Here is an 18,707-nt window from a genome sequence, read left to right as displayed (position 1 = left end):
CGGGTCTGCAGAGTACTTAAACTGAAAGTACTCAAACCGAAGCGTACTTAAACTGAGGTATGACTGTAATCAGAAGTGCAACTAGGAGAATGCATGATACTTACAGACTGAACTTGAAGTTGAAGGTCATTCTTCTCTTGCACCAGAGTCACCATTTTTTCCTCAAGCTCCTTTCGTTTTGCTTCTGACTTTGCAAGGTCTTCTTTAGTTTTCTCAAATTCTTCTTTCATGTTGGCCATCTCTTTCTCTGATTCAGCACTCTTCAGCAAGGGCTTGATCTTGAAATATAACTTCATCCAGGGCCAGTGCTTGACGTTCATGAATGAACGGACATTGTACTGAATTACATAAATTGATTCTCTGCGAATGTATGGAAAGAAAGGGACTTAAACGTTAGTGTGTTTGTGACTTATAAAGTGGCCTTTTTCATGCTGGTAGCAAGAAAGATTAGGAAAAAGGAATTGGACAACATAGTTGTGAACTGTAACAGGGATTCCGGGGTCTATATCTGAAAGACACTTGGTATAGCAGTGGCAGCCCCCTGGTTATAGTCTCACTAGAAATTGATGACTCTGTTTTAGTCGATGCCTTGATTTATATTTTGTATCTGAAATTGTTTGTGTTTCTATGCTTTGGCATGGGCCTTCAGCTAGCACAATAAGCTCAAACTGGTCGTTTCCAAATAAAAAGAGGGTGGGGGAATTCCAAAATACCTGCATTACATTTGTGGCATAAAGGAGCAACAAGCTTTGCCAAAGCAAGGTTCAAATGCTGAAGATGAGAAAGTAACAGTGCTAGATTTTGCATCAAAAATACATATCCTAGCTCTGACAAAAGTTTAGGTATGAGACAGGGAACTACCGTAAGTATAACACTGTATAGTCTTCATTCTGTACAGAAGACCATACATTTAATACTGACATATTCTGACATTAATGTGCACAAACAAATTTTAGTGAGCTGCTCTCTGTAGGTTCATCAAGGAAACAACTAGTTACCTTCTTGCATTCATCTTTTGGAATTCAAGCCTCATGAGGTAACCTCTGCACATGGCCTGTGTGTGGGTGATGAGGGCTACCAGTTTCTCATCTCTCATCTCTTCCAGCAACCCAAGGAGGCCAGCCTTGAAGAATACCTGTGGTGTTTTGGTAAGTTTGAAACAAAAGTTACCACTGAACAAGCACATAGTACTAACAAGGGGAGAGAAAAGTGGTATGTGAAGTGGGTGATCCTTACCCCCTCTCTGTCTTTTATTATTGCTCTCAGCACTATTGTTATGTTAAAGGAAAAGGGTGCTGGTATGTGTGTGGGAGGGGAGAGAAACAGAAAGATACTTCTGTCCAAGACTTCTGGTTAGCTCAGGAAATTTCTTCAGGTTTTTCAGGGAAAATCCCAAGCCAGTGTCATGACACCAGGTTGTGGCTCATCATTTTAGGAGGATGAGGCCACAGATTCAGAAGGATCAGCAGGCCTTGAACAAGCCTTGAAAACCATCTCTGTCCTGGAAGCCCCAGTATAAGAGGAACTTACATGGCTCACAGCTTGAGGAGGTTGCAATGCTGTTTTTTTACCCTTGAGGACTCCTGCCCTGAAGGCAGCTGAGCCATGCAGTCCCCCATGATGTTGGAAACAAAGCAGACTGGGCTTACTAGAGGCAAAGCCAGCCATCCAGACAAAGCTACAGATCTGCTTAAGGTACAGAGTTTGCCTGATACTGAAGCAACATTTGAGCCTGCTGCTCTGATGCTTCAAATCTGAGCCTCATTTGGAACTCTCCAGGGTGCTACCTGCTATATCTCACCACATCAGAACCTGATCTCTGTAACCTACCTTATAAATACCTGACTTTTGCCTCTCTCATTGGAACCTGAACCTTGCCATGCTTATTTTATCTTGGTGAACCTGAACCTATGACTATGTCTGCCCTGTCCAGCTTACAACCATATCCTTCCAACCTTCTGCCTGGGACTAACAGTCAATCATAGGAGAGCTGAGGAGAGCTCATCCATTTCTAATCACATTGCCATTGAATGGAGAGAGAAGCATAATATGCAGTGGCTGCTTTCTATGCTTTTGGAGGAGATTACATTCACATGGGGGAAAATAACTAAAAGGGGAATTAGCCATGCATAAATAAATTAGGCACCCCAAATATACTACCTGTTCTATTTTACCATTCTCCTCTCATGCACTTCATCCATTTTTTTTATTTGCTGGAAACAACTGTCAAACTCTATGCTTGTACTTACCTTAGTATGGCCAAATCTGTACTGATTATGATCCACATCAATGGAAGAGAGAAGCTTCTCAGAAGCCTTCTTGCTGTCAATAAACTGGCCTTCAGGAATTGCAGAGGCATTAAGAATTTTGTAGCTGTGGTAGGAAAGACAGAAAGGAACAGAAAGGTTAGGATAACTGAAGTCAGTAACACAATACACTAGGGCCTTAATGGGGAAACAGTATCTGAATAGGGAGAACAGTAGAATAATATACATGGGAGCTCTTCACACATGCACACACGTGGGAGTAACTTCTGCACTGTTACTGGACAGTGAATGAGCATTCCAAACATGTGAATGGGCTCTTTTCACAAATGGAACCCTTCCTCCCATTAGGATGTTTCTCAGGTGGCAGAGACCCAAGGAGTGTGATTATTTCCACCCTTCTAGTTAGTACAGATCTCCTGCCCTCTTCCCCCTTTGTTTTGACTGATCAGGGGAGGCTCAGGAGTTGAGGCTGGCCGGCTGTTGCCCAGTTTTTTTTAAAAAAAACTCTGCACCTTTATGTTTCACGGAGTGCGAAAGAAGGGTTTTGCACCTTGCCTGGCAGAGAAACTGTGCGCCTTGCGCCCCTCCTGGACAATGACTCCCGCAACTCCCGAGCCTCCCCCAATCTGTCAAAAAAAGGGGGGGAAGGGGGCAGATCATCGGGGAAGGCTTGGGATATGCATGTGTGCTTGAGCCCAGGGTCTTTTGCTTTTCCATCCCCACTACTGACTCCCTGTTGCTTAAAAAATTTTTTTTTAAAAAAGTGTCCCCAGATTCATTGAAAAAAATCTGGTAACCATAGTGTAGTAAATCTATCATTCTGAGATCCAATTCACATGGGGACTGAATAGCATGTAAAAATATGAGTTGATTTAGTCACCTCTGAAGTTTAGACACTTGTAAAGCGATCATAGTGTACCTGTACCGTAGCTTTTCGCAACTGATGAAATGCCAAATATATTAAAGTGCTATCCAGATGCAATCACACACTTTGCTGTAGACTGAACTGAAACACGTTTTGTTCCAGTCTACATTTCTCCATGTTGAAAGGGTTACGACAGTTGTTGATACAGAAGAGAACTCCATGAAAATGCTCCATGAAATGGACTGAGAATGCAGGACCAGCTAAATAAATGCATGAGTGGAATGACCTCAGCTTGTGCAATGGAACTCCCTCCTCACCTGTGCTATTCCCAAATCTGCTCCACAGGGTTGGGGGAATCACTAGAACAGATTTAGAGGATATGCAGGGAAAGAGGGGAGATAGAAGTCCCATTGGGGAAGTGAAAGGCACAACCCAGTGATAAGTAGCTTCTACAAACTACCCCAATAGGAATAAGTAGGCTCTCAGATAAACATAAAAAAGCAGCTAGTATTAATATGCTAGCAGAAATCATATGTCAAAATGAATATTCAGCTAATAGACCATGTGGCCATAAGACACCCAGAATCTAACTTAATATGTTACAACCAATATGGTTATATCTTATACAAGTGGGAATCAAATACTTCCTAAAAGCACAATTTCTTCCCTGTTGGAGCACCACACCCTTCATTACATACATTTAATTGTTATTTATACAACCAAGGAAACAGAGTAAAACATTAATATCAGTTTGTTTCTACTCTCTTTTCAGCAATATTTAGAGGGCCAAATAGTTCAGGAACAAAAATGAAACTATACAATCTCTCCTCTCAAGACCCCACAGTTATTGACTAAATTCTGGGTCTTTCTGACTAGGTGCTGAAACGGCCTATACAAAAGAAGATATTTATGAAATATCAACTTCAGCAATTGCAGAAAAGTAGCCCTTTTGTATTGTTAGAGGAAAGTGTACCGTTGCTTAAAGTCAGCATAGATGATTCTGCTGGGGAAGCCTTTCCTACAGATCCGGATACCTTCCAATACCCCGTTACACCGCAGCTGGTGCATCACCAGGTGATGGTCCATTTCACCTTTAAAACCAAAGGAGAAAGGGGAAATGAAGAAAGAATGTCAAACTTACAAGTAGAGTGATAATATCATTAAATATAGGTCATGGGGAATATTGTTTAGGTTTGCCACTATGTTATGTATTTTTGTGTTTTTATACTGTAAACTGCCCTGTGATCCTCAGCTGAAGGGTAGTATAGAAATTGATAAAATAAAGGTCAGATTTATAATCTTGGCAGGAATCTACACTTTAAACTTAGGAACTTGAAAGCTTTTTGATACTACTCAATACCGTGTTTCTCATATTTTAAGGCATCCCTACAAAATAAGGCATGGCAGGATTTTCAAGACCTAGCTAAATATAAGGCGTACCCCAAAAATAAGACATGCTGGTATGGCAGGGCACGCCATGCCAAGTCCCAACCCAGCGGGACCCGGCAAAGGTCTGAGAGGGCGGCTCCGGGAAGCGAGGAAGGAGCAGGCAGCGGCTGACAGCAAGAACCTTCCGCGAGGGAAAACGGGACGACATGCCCAGGCGAGAGACAGGAGGAGGAAGAGGGCAGCGGCGGCAGCAGCTGCAAGCAGGGACCCAGACAAGGAGGCAGCCGGGAGTGCGAGAGGGAGCGCAGCCGGAGCCGGAGGGCGAGGAGGAGCCTCTGGCGTGGGGAAGCCGGAGGGCGGGCAGGCAGGCAGGCCGGGCGGCTGTGGCGGGGCAGAGGATCCGCCGGTGGGAGCTGGGAAGGAGGAGGAAGTGATGCGTGTTCCGGCTCCTCGTGTACTGCAGCGCGGCAGCTCCGCCCGGCCTGGCTCCTCCTTCCCTGGCGTGCGCTGTGCTCGCGCTGTGCTGCTCTCCCGCCGTCTCTTCCGCCTCAGCCAGAGCCGAGACAAGGACACGGGGAAGGAGGAGGAAGAGGAGGCGGGGCCTCGGCACCCATGGCAGCCTCCTCCGGATGGGAGCAGCACTACACGGCGGGGAGCCCACCCTTTGCCGGCTCGAGCTCCAAGCCGGCGGCAGGCTGCTGCCTTTGCTGGTTCCCGCTCAGTCGGGGCTCGGCAAAGCGCGCACTTTGCCAAGCCCCAACGGAGCGGGAGCCAGCAAAGGCAGCAGCGTGCGCTTTGCCAAGCTCCAAGCCGGCGGCGGGACGCAGCAAGAGCTGCAGCGCGCACAGCTTGGAGCCCCAACCCGGCAGGACCCAGCAGCGTGCCCTGCTGAAGCGCCAACAAAGTGCACAGCAGCCAGTTCCGGGCGCCGAGCCACAGCAGGAAGAGGAGGTACCGCAATTTTTTTAAAAAAAATAAGACACCCCCGAAAATAAGCCACAGGCTTATTTTCTTGAGTAAAAATGAATATAAGACATGTCTTATAATATGAGAAACACGGTAAACTTAGCTCTTAAGTGCCTTAAATCAAAGTGGCACATCTGCTTGGGACTCTGATGTTTGGAAAAAATGAACTCATGAGCAAGGAGATCTTGCAGTCATTAAGAGTCATATAGTTTTCCTGATCATTTAATTATTTATAATAAAATAATTTTACCAACTTCAGATAGGGGAATGATTCAACATGAGACACAGTAACTCACCGGGCGTCTTAGTCTCATTAGGAATTAGACAGCGCACAAAGTGAGGATGAGTGCTTTTCAGATTTGTCATCAGCTTGTTTAAATTCTCCTGTATCAGAAGAAAAGAAATGGGTTCTAAATGAGGTATAACACAGGTCTATTTCCCATGTTAATCTACACTATAAAGGGGAGAGCTGAAAGAAGTGCCACATACTCTGAATACAGCGGATACTGTCTGGAAAGAGCCACCCTTCTTCTTGGCACCTTTCTTGCTGCCACCGCTGTCACCTTCAAACAAAACAGCAGCCATGTGAGATGTTGTACTATTAACTAGAATCCTCCCTGACCCTTGAGATATTAAATAGCAAACGAACACATATTCATTCAACTACCTCTGTGATGGCTGGGACAGAGTTGGGGTAGTATATACAGTTCCTTGGAAAAGAGCACCAGATCAAGGTAAGTTAAAGGATCCATGATCCATGTATTCAGAGTAAATGACTGCTAAGTCAGTGAGTTTCCTGTTTTTGGACACAATCCAGGAGAGGTAGTTTTATGTAAGAGTAACATATAAATACCAGTGAAATCAGAATAACTAGTTTGTCACAATTAATTTAAGCACCACTGATTGTAATGGGATAACTAACTTTCTCTGGATTGGAGCTAATATTTATGAGAATTGAATTCAATAACACAGCAAACACTGGCAGCAAACTTGACCTCTGGTGTAGATATATTATATTAATTATATTATATTATATTAATTATATTATATTATACTATACCCTGCCCTTTTCCCTGATGGGCACAGAAATCCAAAGTACTAGTAGTCTTTTCCCTTTTAGTTCAATTCAAAAGTACGGTAAGTTTGCAAAAGAACTTTTGTTTTGGTTCTTTAGTGTCTTACCAGAACTGCAAGAATCAGTATCCCCAAAACTTGCTGAGTTTCTCTTCCCCTACATATTATTTATTATTATAATTTATTGAATTTTTATATCGCCCTATACCCAGAGGTCTCATCTGACCTTACAATTCCCTACGTGTGTCTAGAATAGATGAGCAGGATGTCAGCCTGGACTATGAATGGGAGCTATGTGGCTTCTGTGTGGCTATGTGGACAGATGGACCCAGGTGAAGCATTTCTTCTGATTCCCTATCAGAATGGCTGAATCAGGAGATTCAAACAGAGGTACAAGAAGCAAAAGATGTTAAACAGATCTATGCTTTTCAGAAATGGTGCTTACCTGCATCTGTACCAGCATAGCTGGAATAAAGGAAGGACAACAATTTCAGTGAGGATTTCTGATACAGTCCTACAATTGTTTCATTCAGGGGATCCTTGTTCTTGTCCAGCCACCCACTGATGTTGTAGTCCACAGTGCCAGCATAATGGACCAGGGAGAAGTGGGCCTCAGCCTTGCCTTTGACAGGTTTAGGCTTTTCAAAGTTCTTGCATTTGCCAAGATGCTGGTCATAGAGCTTGTTCTTGAAAGATGTGTCTGTTGCCTTGGGGAACATGCACTCTTCTTCTAGGATGGAGAAAATGCCCATTGGCTGGAGGGAACAAGGAGAGCAGATGTAGAGAAAGACACTGTTCAGTGGACTGTACAATGCATCACTGTACTGTTCTGCATCACAAGTACTATTCTGGAACATTGCTATTGCATGTAAAGTTAATAACTACATTGACATTAAATGACAACAAGACCTTATTATTTTTTACTGATTCAAAACCAACAATTTCTGTGGCAAATCAGTTTTTGCTGTCATAAAAGTACCAAATATGAGAGGCGGATAAGTCATGTGTGATGCAACAGCTACACTGTTGGGTTCTAATGCTTGCTACTATTATTCAATCTAACCTACGCAGCAGGGCCACTGGGAGCGCAAAATGTGACATGTTTGTAAACTGCCTCGAAAAACCTGTTGGAGTGATAGGTTAAATTAAATACATTAAACCAAAGGCACCCTCCAATCTATTTCACTTTCACGATCATCATTATGATCATGATCATCAGAGCTTTCCAAGAAATGAGCTAAGCCTAGCCCCTGCTCAACTTATTTAATACCCTGGGCCCAGTTAGCTTTACTGAATATTCTGTGTTCCATTGCAACTTGTTTGTGTCCCTGTATCAGCTTCCTCTCTCTGCAAATTCCTTGTCTTTTCATCAGGCCATGCAGGTGTGCAGTGTACAGGTGCATCTCATATTCATGCTCTTCCATGATCTACTACTTGTCTAGACCCTGCAACGTTCTTCTTAGATCCTCAGCCCTTCATGTCCACCTATCCCATTTGCCTTGCTTTCTATTGACTCTGCCATTCCCATTTCATCATATTTGACGCCATGGTTCACCTTCTCTAACACTCACCTTATTTAGTACTGGATAAAAACACCACAAAGGAACAACTGTTTAAGTATTGAGTCAGAATTCTAGGTTGAACTGCTCAGGTACAGAAATTCATTTAATTGCAGGCCTTTTGTCAAGAAATGCTGAGAGTTAAAACAGGAAGCATTTCTTACCTTCTCAATGAGTTCAATGCAGGCAGCCAGGTCCATTCCAAAGTCAATGAACTCCCATTCAATTCCTTCTTTCTTGTATTCCTCTTGCTCCAGCACAAACATGTGGTGATTGAAAAACTGTTGCAGTTTCTCATTGGTGAAGTTGATGCACAGCTGCTCCAGGCTGTTGTACTTTACAAGCAAAATAATAGTTTTTTTTGCATTTTAAAATGAGCATGGCCATTTTGAATGGTTTTTTATTTTGTTGTGTAGGATTAACGTTAACTTACATCAAAGATCTCAAAGCCAGCAATGTCCAGCACTCCTATGAAATGCTGCCTTTGCTGTTTGGTGTCCAGCTGCTGGTTAATGCGTGTCACCATCCATAGGAACATCTTCTCATAGACAGATTTTGCAAGGGCACCCACAGAATTGTACACCTATCCCAATGAGAAGTGAAGAATTTTTTTTTTAAAGAGCTGTACTTGCTTCAAATTAATTTTCATGTGCTGTTCTTCTCCTTAAAAGTCATAAATGGCTTGAATGTCAGGAAATCTTTCCTATGTGAGTACTCCCTGAGTGCTCTGCTCGTCATGCAAGATCATGCTCCCACCACTAGCATTGTTTGATATGAGGTTAGCTGGCACAAAGGACAGCACATTCTCCATTGTAATGTTCTCACTGTAAAACTCCCCGTACAAATGTTTGGAAGAACCACTCAATTTTGCCTTTCAGGTGTTAAGAAGCATGAGGCTAGTTTGTTCTGGAGACATTTTCATTTTTCTTTTCAGATTTCACTGTGGGTCTGTTGGAATCTGTTCCTGTTTTGGACATGCATTGTTATTTATTATAGTGCTTTATAATTGTTCTGTTTCCCCCCCAAAATATATTGTTTCAAGTTTATTAAGGTTTGATATATTGTTACATTCCCCGATGGTCCTACTATGGCCTGTGGTGTGCCTACAATCAATTTAATACATACATTTACATATATAAAATACTTCAGGACAAAACTGCTAGTTTAAAAGCAAATATCACAATGAAAATGTACCTGCTGAACATTTTGTCCTTTAGTCACATATTCATTTCCAACTTTCACTCGTGGGTAGCACAAACCTTTAAGCAAATCTGCAGAGTTTAGGCCCATTAAGTAGCCTGCTTTATCAGCCACTAGGTATAAGCAAATGAAAACAAAAACAAATATTAACTATGCAGTTCACCATCAGCTCTGGAGTCATCAACTGCATTCAGAAACTCCATGTTACATCCACCAAAAAAATCCATCTAGTTGTCTGTAGAGATGGTGACTTTATATAATACCCATATAGGATGCAATTGGCTTTAATATTTTCATCCAGTCATTGTACATTTTTGTTAAAAGTGTGGAGCAGAACTTTGGGAACATGCTTTTACACGCAATCCGGTCATCAGAAAAAGCTGGCCATAGCACAGCCAACATTTATATAATGTAATGCAGACTTGAGGACAATGTATCATATAACATTTACCTTCAGTACCATCTGGCTCTGCTTGCTCCTCCCGCTGCTTTTGCTTGAATTTCAGGTTCCCATAATGCATCACTGCCCCTGTCAGCTTATAGATTCCAACCCTCTCATCAGCAGTGAAGCCCAGGATATCAATGGCACTCTGCAGAGAGTAACAAGAAAAATATAAAGAGGCTAAGTTTGTGAAAATCTCCAATGGTAGATACCATTTGAAAGCAAAAAGAAAAAGAAAAGAAAAGAAAAGCACTGAATTCATACAAAGGAGACAGAAGCACTCCTACCTGTCAATAACGATTAACAATGCTATAATGGATTAGTGGGTTCTTCAAGTGGAAAAGTTAAAGGCCACCCACACACCTAAGTAAGTGCTGTTTTTTCAGGGAAAAAATATTTCATGCCATTTCCTATAAGATACCATCACTTACCCAAATCGTCAAAGCTGACCTGAAATAATTTATTCTAGTTTTCCATAGAATAGAGATCCCACCATTATCCTTCTTGCCTTATGCAATGTGTGAAACCTTGACCTGCCATTCCTAGTTTTTTGTCTTGATAATAGCATTCTGAGCTTTACAGACGTGTCTATGATTTACAAGCAGTGTTAATAACAACAACAAGACTGTTATTAAAAACAATTAAGATTTATTTTTGCCTATGTGCTTCCATCCCCTCTAATGTTTTTTAAAGATTGAGCTTAAGCTCATTTTTTCTTCTTCTTTAAGGGTGAAATCAGCTAAAGCTCTCCCTATCACTCCAAAGGAAATGAAGCTGAACACTTGTGAATTCTGTTTACATTTGATCAGAATATTCTCTAGCAGCAATGACCATCCGGAACCACTTGGGGATGCAAAAGACCTCTGTAATTTTACAGACTCCTATTTCCCAACCATTATCTTCTGTAATTGATTAAACAGTTATACAATTTGTGTTAGGCTGCAGGTAACTAACTATCCAATTACAATCTCTTATGCATAGAAAAATAATCAGGGACTCATAAAAACAACTTTAATATTCTGATCTCAACTGCAGTTATTGGTAGCGACTGAGATATTTTGACTGTATGCTCACAGAATGTTTTGGAAGATCTTGCCCTTGTCACAAAAGTTGCTCAAACTGACTAAGGAAACTTATAGGACACTGTAAGACTGCCCACTGTTGTGTCACAGAAGCCACAGTTTGTTCTGCCTAAGGTGCAATCAGCAGCACCGTCAGTAGCTCTGATAAAACAGGTCACCTGTTAAGTAGGTGGGAGTGGAGGAGGAGGTAACTGGATGAAGTCTAGGATATCCTTATTGTTGTTCTTAATTGGTTTAAGCGTAAGTTGCTTTTGGTTATGTAAGAAAAGCAACTAACCAATATATATAAATAAAAATTATTCCCTTCCTACCACCAAATTATGTCAGGCAGGTCACTAGGATCATCTGTAACTAAGCAGATAAGGGTTCTTCCTCCCCAAGTTCTTAGTACAGTAGTCATTTGTGCTCTTTTCACAAATGGAAACAGCAGAAACCTGTTTCCATTTGTGAATCAATCTTAATTGGGTTCGGTCAATTGACTGTTGCCATACAGTGTATGCAGTACTGCCAAATAGACATTTTCACCTGATGTTTCTGCCTTCAGGTTGAAAGTAAGATTAGAAGAAGCACCAACAATGATTCCCATGAAATACTCAATGCATTCCTTCTAACACTCACTGATGCCAATATCCTCCAAATCTTCCCACACATGCATTTTACCAGAGCTTAATTTGCAGTATTCCACATTCCAGATATTTCCAATTGTATATTATGATAAACCAAATCAATAATTATTTTTACTGCGTATCTTTATAAATGTCTTAATTTGCGTAACAAATTCTTGTCGTGAAATGTTAAGCTTATCCACGACAGATTTAGAACACTTTGATAGACTACTCTGGGGCTCATCTTTCTGGGTACTTCATATTTCTGGAAAACCAGGCAAATCATGAATTTGTAACTAGCTTTGTCCCAGTGGAAACTATCAATAAGTGTTCATAACCACACAGAACCAGATTTCACATAGCACTGCTTCAAGTGAGACTGCTGGGCAAATGCAATCACTCTGCATTAGGAACATTTCTTTTGGGGAAGATATCTGGATCCCCCTCATTGACTGAGAAACAAATGTGCATTTAGGGTGCTATAAAATGATCATTTTGAAACACCCTCAGGGAGACTTACATCAGTTGCTAATAGCTCTTCTGCATCATCTATGCTAGCCACAGTGAGTTCCCCTTGACTCACAAATGGGAAATCATAGGGATTGGTGGAAATGAGCATAAGGTCTGCAAGCAACAACAAAAATGTTGGTTTCATTTTCACGACCAAGGGTTGAATAGCTTGAATAAAGGCAGTAAAATGGATTTCCATGTTGCTTCCTCTTACCAATCAACTCTGGTTTCTTATTTGACATTATCTGGTAAAATATGTGGTAGCTCCTCTCAGCAGAGAGCTGAAATGTCACTCTAGATTTCTCCAGAAGATCTGCGAGAATTTGAATATAAAAACAAGTAAGCAAAGTCCAAGGTGTTCTTTGTAATACTGTGCTTAATTTATCAAGTAGAAATGGGGCAGCCACTCACAGGTTTCGATGTCTGCAGATGCCAGCTTTCCTGTGGTCCCAAAATGAATTCTGATAAATTTGCCCTGGTGAATTGAAACATTGGTATAAGTCTTCTCTTGCAAATTTGGTAGGAAGTGAACACATATTTAATTTATAATATGCAGATTTTATGCACAATTGAGCAAATCATAAATTAATGAATGAATGTTCAGAACTTACAAAACGTGAAGAGTTGTCATTTCTCACAGTCTTGGCATTGCCAAAGGCTTCCAGTAGAGGGTTAGCCTGGATGATTTGATCCTCCAGGGTTCCCTAATTATAACATGAGAAATTTTCTGTGAAATTGTTCTTTGAAAGCACTGAAGAGCACAGGTCATTATGGTAGCTTTAAGCATTCTGTTAAACTACACAAAACTTTAAAATGACACCTGCCTTCAAGAGAAGGGATGCAGTAGGGGTGGATCAAAGAAATAGTTAATGTAAGTCACTTACATTTCTCTCTGTGTGTCTTCAGCTAATTTTGATTTTTTTTTTACATCTGCTAAAGTTAGGGTGCAGTACTGATATGTGCAGAATAACAACAGTATGAAATAGCCATTGAAAACTTTATCAATATCACAAACCTTCATTTTACCCGGTTGGGGTTCCTTCTTCTTGTCCCCAGCAACTGCAATTGTCGCAAAGTACTGGATGACACGCTTGGTGTTCACAGTTTTTCCTGCACCGGATTCTCCACTGTTGGAACAAAGGAGTACAAAGTTATTACGGTATATAAATAAATCTTAGTCTGTCTTTCTTATTGTGGTGATTATACCCCTCCTTTTCCCCCTTGGGTTGTTTGCCAGTAATTAAATACTTCTGTTTCCATATTCCATTTTGTTTTGTTTTGTAAGCAACTTGAAGTGCGGAAACAGGGCTGGATTTAGGTTTGATGAGGCCCTAAGCTACTGAAGGTAATGGGGCCCTTTATATGTCCAGCTGTCCTTTGTCAACAACAAATTGTTGCTGGTTTTTTCTGTTGAATATATGCTATATGGTAATTTATGAACCAGTCCATGCACAATATAGGCAGGTGATGTTTTAGGGAGCAGGCTAGCAGGCGGGGCCCATTACTTACATCATAGGAGCCTACACAACACCAAACACTGTTGCTGAATGTAGGCTTTATTTTATTTGTTATTTATTTTATTTTGGAAATGTACATGTAGGTTTTTTGGGGGGGGGGCCAAGAGAGTGGGGCCCTAAGCTATAGCTTGTTTAGCTTATATGTAAATCCGGCACTGTGCGGAAGCAACCAATGACTATATTATCCTCCCCTACAACGTTAGCTATTCTGGGAAAAAGATACTCACGTAATCAGGACTGACTGGTTTTCGCGGTCTGAAAGGTAAAAAGGAGATACCAGTCAGTTCTGTTTCTAGTCAAACTCTATAAAGGCTGATCTGAGGATTCTGCTTAGGAAGAGTCAGATCTAGGGTTCATAAAGCTCATTACTACTTATACTGACTAGCAGTGGTTCTCGGCATTTCAGATAGGGAACTTTTGCAGCCCCAAGTGGAGATGCTAAGGACTGAATATTGACCATTTGCCTGCAAAACTTGTACCCTACCACTGAACTACGGCCCGTCCCCTTCTTACATAATATTCAGCTGAAAACATGTTATGGATAAACTGTGCTGTGTATATGCAAGAGGATCACTTCAGAATGGCATCTTCCAATTTCTTATAGCAGAGAGTGTTTCAGGTATGGGGATGCTGGAAGGTGTGGAGTTGAGTGTCAGAAAGTGGGCGTTAGAGGACCTGGGATAGAAACGTGAACCTTGCCACCTCCTCCCCCATGTGCCATATCTAATAATTTCTTCAACTTGGCTGCTTTTGGAATGTTGGCAGGAACTGGAGAAAACAAGACCTTTCCCAGCCAATGAGCTTATAGCACTAGCTTTCCACCAAAAATCCTACTTCAAATAACTAGACAAATGTCTTAAAGCACCTCTCTCAAAAAGTACCTGCGATGGTTGGGCAAACCCTCTTATCTGACTTCTGATGTTATGCCAAAGAAGCAATTTACATAGGAGAAATATGAACCACTTCTCTTGCTCCTTTTGAAATGCTTGAAGCTCAGTCCTCTTGTTCTTCGGTAAGGGTGGGGCAGCTTCATCCAACCAGCATCTCTCCTTCACTCTCAACTATCAATCTCCATCTCCTCAGACCCGTTTACCTGTTTAGCCTTACCTCTAAAAGGAAGGTGAAACAAATGGAATTTTGGCTAAGGGGGATGGACATTGATAGTTGGAAGAGATGCTGGCAAGGCGTCCTACTGCTCATGCCAAGAAGACTGCATGGATGGATATCCCTCCCAAATGAGGGCTGTGGTGCATGTAATTTGTTGTAATGAGTACTCACCAGTTAACATAAACTGATAGGCATTGTCAGAGATAGAGAAGATATGAGGGGGTGCCTCTTGCCTTTTTTTGCCCCTGTAACCAGACACTACTTCTGGGTTATATACCGGCAGCCACTTGTAAGGGTTGACAGTGACACAGAAGAGACCTGAGTAGGTCTGAAGAAAAAGAAGACAATGCATATCATTGTCAAGTTTAGGGAGGCTTTTAATGTTTAATAGATTATTTTATTTTTTCTGTTGGAAGCTGCCCAGAGTGGCTGGGGAAACCCAGCCAGATGGGTGGGGTATAAATAATAAATTATTTATTATTATTATTATTGTTATTATTGTTATCATCATCATCATCATCATCATGGTACGTAGTTGATGGATTGAAAAAGAAACAAAATAGGCTTCAGATTCTGTTTCAACTTACATAGATCATCCAAGAAGCATAACGCTCTTTGAGGTTATACAAGACAGCAGGCTCGTGGAGATGGGTCATCATAACCATGTCCTCAATTTTATCAAATTTGGGAGGATTCATGGAAAAAACTTGATCTTCCTTAACTGTCACAGTCTGGGAGGAAAAGGGTTATAGAGAAGATGAACAAATATAGGAGAGGTAAGTATTTTGAAAGTAGGCCATATTCTCAACTAGAGGCCTGTGGGATTGTGTTACCTTGATGCTAATATTTATAAATTTCCAGTAGGGACTCCACATTTTAATGTTTAGTTCTGAACTTTTGGTGAGTGAAAGATATTTTTGAGGGAGTGCTAAATGAACTCCAACTTAAGTTGATTTCATAAAAAAAGAATAATAAAATGGTTCCTGAAGCAGCAGAGACATGACCCAACAACAAATACTGCCATGCATTTAAAAGCTTACTTAAAAAACCACTAGAAAGAAGGCTGCTATGGAGGGAAGGTTGAAAAGATTCACAAAACTCCTTATCTTTCATCTCGTTTGAGTTTTGTGTGTGTTGTGGCGCTATACATGTTGGCATGTAATACTAGGAATTCTTAGCATATTTGCTTCATAATTCCCAAGCGCTTATGGTAAGATAGTGCCAATATTATAATGGTTGGCTACTCCCAGATCACTGTCTGGAAAAACAAAGTGGTACCCAAGACTGCAGAAGCTGTCCAACCTTCAACTAGGTAAACGAGAACCGTTCAGCGAAACAGGTAGGTTAAATTCCTACTTACACGGTCATCTTGCTCGATTTTGACAGTGATTTTCCCCGGCTCTCTACTCAGTACGGTGCCTTTGACGTACATTTCTTTGTCATCTACCACAAAGCAGGCTGCTTTGGCATCAAATGGACGATTCTGAGCCTCAATTCTCTCTTTTTCTGGTTTCCGGAGAAAGGGAGCCGCCTCTCCAAATACAGCCATTTCAGAGTCTGAAGTCATGATTATAGATTGGCTGAAGGAATTAAAGAAGTTTTAGGTATAATTGCACCCACAGTATTTATGTGCTCAATGAAACTGACTGTGATAACACCAGTATTTCTGACTATTGGTCATGTTCCAACATTTACATTCTCCTTATTATGGTCTCACACTAAGAAAATATGCACTTGTGAATGTTAAAAGATCAAGAGATTCCAGCCCTCCCCAGACTGATGTTGTATTGTGGATGAATTCTGTAACATCTTCTTGACACAATGATAGTGCATTAGTGGTGGATTTATTCTGCCTTAGTTTGTTCTGTGCAGTGGTGTGAACCATATTTAAGTATACTGGTTATTTGTATTGTAACCATTCATGCATGCTGAATTTAAAATGAAATGGTTCTTACCTTCAGTCACTAAGAAGGCAGATTAAGATCTGAATCTTCTGAATGTGAACAGAAAGAAGTAAAGAAATTAATCAGAAAAATAGCATGGACTTGGTATATGGCTGGGTTTACTTGATATTTTAATTCAAAATACTGTGCATTTGCAATAAGGGTAGGGCATAACTGAAAAACTGCATTTTACAGAAAACCAAATTATTTACTATTTCTCACTAATGTCGCCACCTGTGAGCAAGAACACTTGTATTCAAATACAGACTTGTTCTTGCATTTATCCCTTACTATCACTAATAAGCATACTATTTGACAAATTATGAATTATGAAACATATTACACATTCACTTTATCTGTATTTCTTTTGGCATGTTGAATTTTTTTTTAAGTATGCATCTGAGAAATATTGAACATTAACAAATCTGTAAAATGGCATTGATGGAAAGACCAATAAATGTACATTCCTGCAACTGCAACCACAACTGTATTAATGCTATTGACACTCAGCATTATATTAGGAAATCTGGAGAAGCGGTAACATAAAGCCTTGAACAAGGGCAAAAGTTCTGGCTTCCTTAGAACACAGCAAAGACTCTGACTTACCTTGAGATAGTGAACTAGTGAAGAATCAAGGAGCCTTGGGCCTTACAGCCTTTATACACAGCCATCTGCCAACGCAGCATTCTAGGCCTCTATTTTTGGTGAATTAATAATTTATTCTTTAGTTGCAAATGTGTTGAAGACCTGATCTCACATGCTCTTTCTGTTAATTAAGGGAGGAACATGATTAGCTAAAGGTTACAAGGAGTCAGCTGGTCAGAAATTTCTTTTCCTCCTCTGACATTATATCACCCACTGTCAGCTTCCATACATAATGCAGAAAACTCCAGAGGGCTTGGTGATGATGTCTCAAATAGGGGGAAATCTGTATATTCCAATGGAACATCACTCAAGCAAGAAATGGCTTGTTAAGAAGTCCAAGGGGAATTAATTTTCTTAATTCATATGAAATTAATAGTGTCTACTCAAAAGCGAGAGAGCAAATCAATTATCTAACCTTCTGAAATCCCTTCACCCACACAGATAGGATGCTAGTTTACAATTTTAGAATATGATCTTACAAACATTTGAAACCACTTTGCATTTTAAGCACGTTATTAAGCTTGGTTTTTTTAAATAGAGATTTTAGAGAACTCCAAATCTGAAACTTCAAAGTAAAATGCATAACATCAGAGCAATCAGCAGCAACATTCTTTCACAAACAAGTGTTACCTCTCCATTACTGTCAGCTGTCAGTTCATTTCCTCAAGGTTAAAGTAGTTCTGCAAGATTCCCCATACTGATTCCCTCAGAACTGTACAAGAGAAAGTCAATTCATGTCCAATGAAAAGAACTCTTCTGGACCTTGTTAATACCATTTTTGCACTCCTCCTTAGATACCAATAAGCCCCAGAAACCATGATCATATTCCAAGCTAATAATAATATCTGGAGCCAATAGAAGAGCACAGAACTTATTTCCTTCTAAATACATGTGGTTGTGGATGCAGAGGCGGGTGTCACATACTGGCTGAATTCTCGTAGAGTCATGTAAGATCTCAAGACCTACCACAATTTCACATGGGGGATTGGGGGTGGCTGCTAATAAAATGGCCTGCAAGAAGCTCAGCACCCTTAGGGAGGCTAAGAAGGATAGGGGCTGAGAATTGAATAGAAGCTGGAGAGTGAATACACCCTTTGCAAGGTCTGTGCATTTGTTTGTTTGTTTTTAAATCAAAGACAGTGTGTAAGGAGCAACAATAGTGGCAATACCTTGATTAGCACAACAAAATTATTAAATCTAGTCCTCTATTAATAACACAAAGGTCAAGCATCTGCAAGGAAAAGCATACCAGTTACAAAGCAGCTCAAGACAGCATAAGCCCCTTGTGGAATTTTGAACAAAGGGCTTGGCAGGTAATAGACTGGGATGTTTTAAAGAAGGAGAGGTTTGAGTGCCTTTTCAGTTACCGTAGCTGTCTCTCTTAAGGCTGTGGCTTGTCCTGAGCCTGTCCTGAGCTTGTCCTGAGCCTGCAGCTGGAGGCTGGAGGCTTCTCCATGCTTCATTGGTGGGCTGGGCCAACAGGGAACCACTGTGTGCCATCTAGTTATGGTGGAGTAACCTAGACTGCTGTGATGC

General features: G+C 40.9%; 1 protein-coding gene across 1 annotated transcript in view; it reads right to left on the bottom strand.

Moving 5' to 3' along the window:
* Positions 1-16,150, bottom strand: part of LOC118079900 (myosin-4-like) — a 36,844-nt gene extending 20,694 nt beyond the window's left edge. The window contains exons 1-20 of the mRNA XM_035104621.2: positions 15,944-16,150; positions 15,171-15,314; positions 14,755-14,911; positions 13,704-13,731; positions 12,975-13,086; positions 12,571-12,663; positions 12,371-12,434; positions 12,174-12,272; positions 11,970-12,073; positions 9,772-9,910; positions 9,315-9,433; positions 8,554-8,703; positions 8,285-8,455; positions 7,007-7,316; positions 5,977-6,050; positions 5,784-5,871; positions 4,106-4,223; positions 2,250-2,373; positions 999-1,135; positions 105-360 (exon numbers count right to left, since the gene is read on the bottom strand). Coding sequence (XP_034960512.1) covers positions 105-360; positions 999-1,135; positions 2,250-2,373; positions 4,106-4,223; positions 5,784-5,871; positions 5,977-6,050; positions 7,007-7,316; positions 8,285-8,455; positions 8,554-8,703; positions 9,315-9,433; positions 9,772-9,910; positions 11,970-12,073; positions 12,174-12,272; positions 12,371-12,434; positions 12,571-12,663; positions 12,975-13,086; positions 13,704-13,731; positions 14,755-14,911; positions 15,171-15,314; positions 15,944-16,150 — 2,694 coding nt within the window. The remainder of the gene's footprint in view (positions 1-104; positions 361-998; positions 1,136-2,249; positions 2,374-4,105; positions 4,224-5,783; positions 5,872-5,976; positions 6,051-7,006; positions 7,317-8,284; positions 8,456-8,553; positions 8,704-9,314; positions 9,434-9,771; positions 9,911-11,969; positions 12,074-12,173; positions 12,273-12,370; positions 12,435-12,570; positions 12,664-12,974; positions 13,087-13,703; positions 13,732-14,754; positions 14,912-15,170; positions 15,315-15,943) is intronic.
* Positions 16,151-18,707: the final 2,557 nt, after the last annotated feature.

The sequence above is a fragment of the Zootoca vivipara genome, chromosome 2, assembly GCF_963506605.1.
Source record: "Zootoca vivipara chromosome 2, rZooViv1.1, whole genome shotgun sequence".
Taxonomy (NCBI): Eukaryota; Metazoa; Chordata; class Lepidosauria; order Squamata; family Lacertidae; genus Zootoca; species Zootoca vivipara.
The sequence above is the reverse complement of the archived record's forward strand: the minus strand, read 5'-3'. Positions and strand labels throughout refer to the sequence as shown.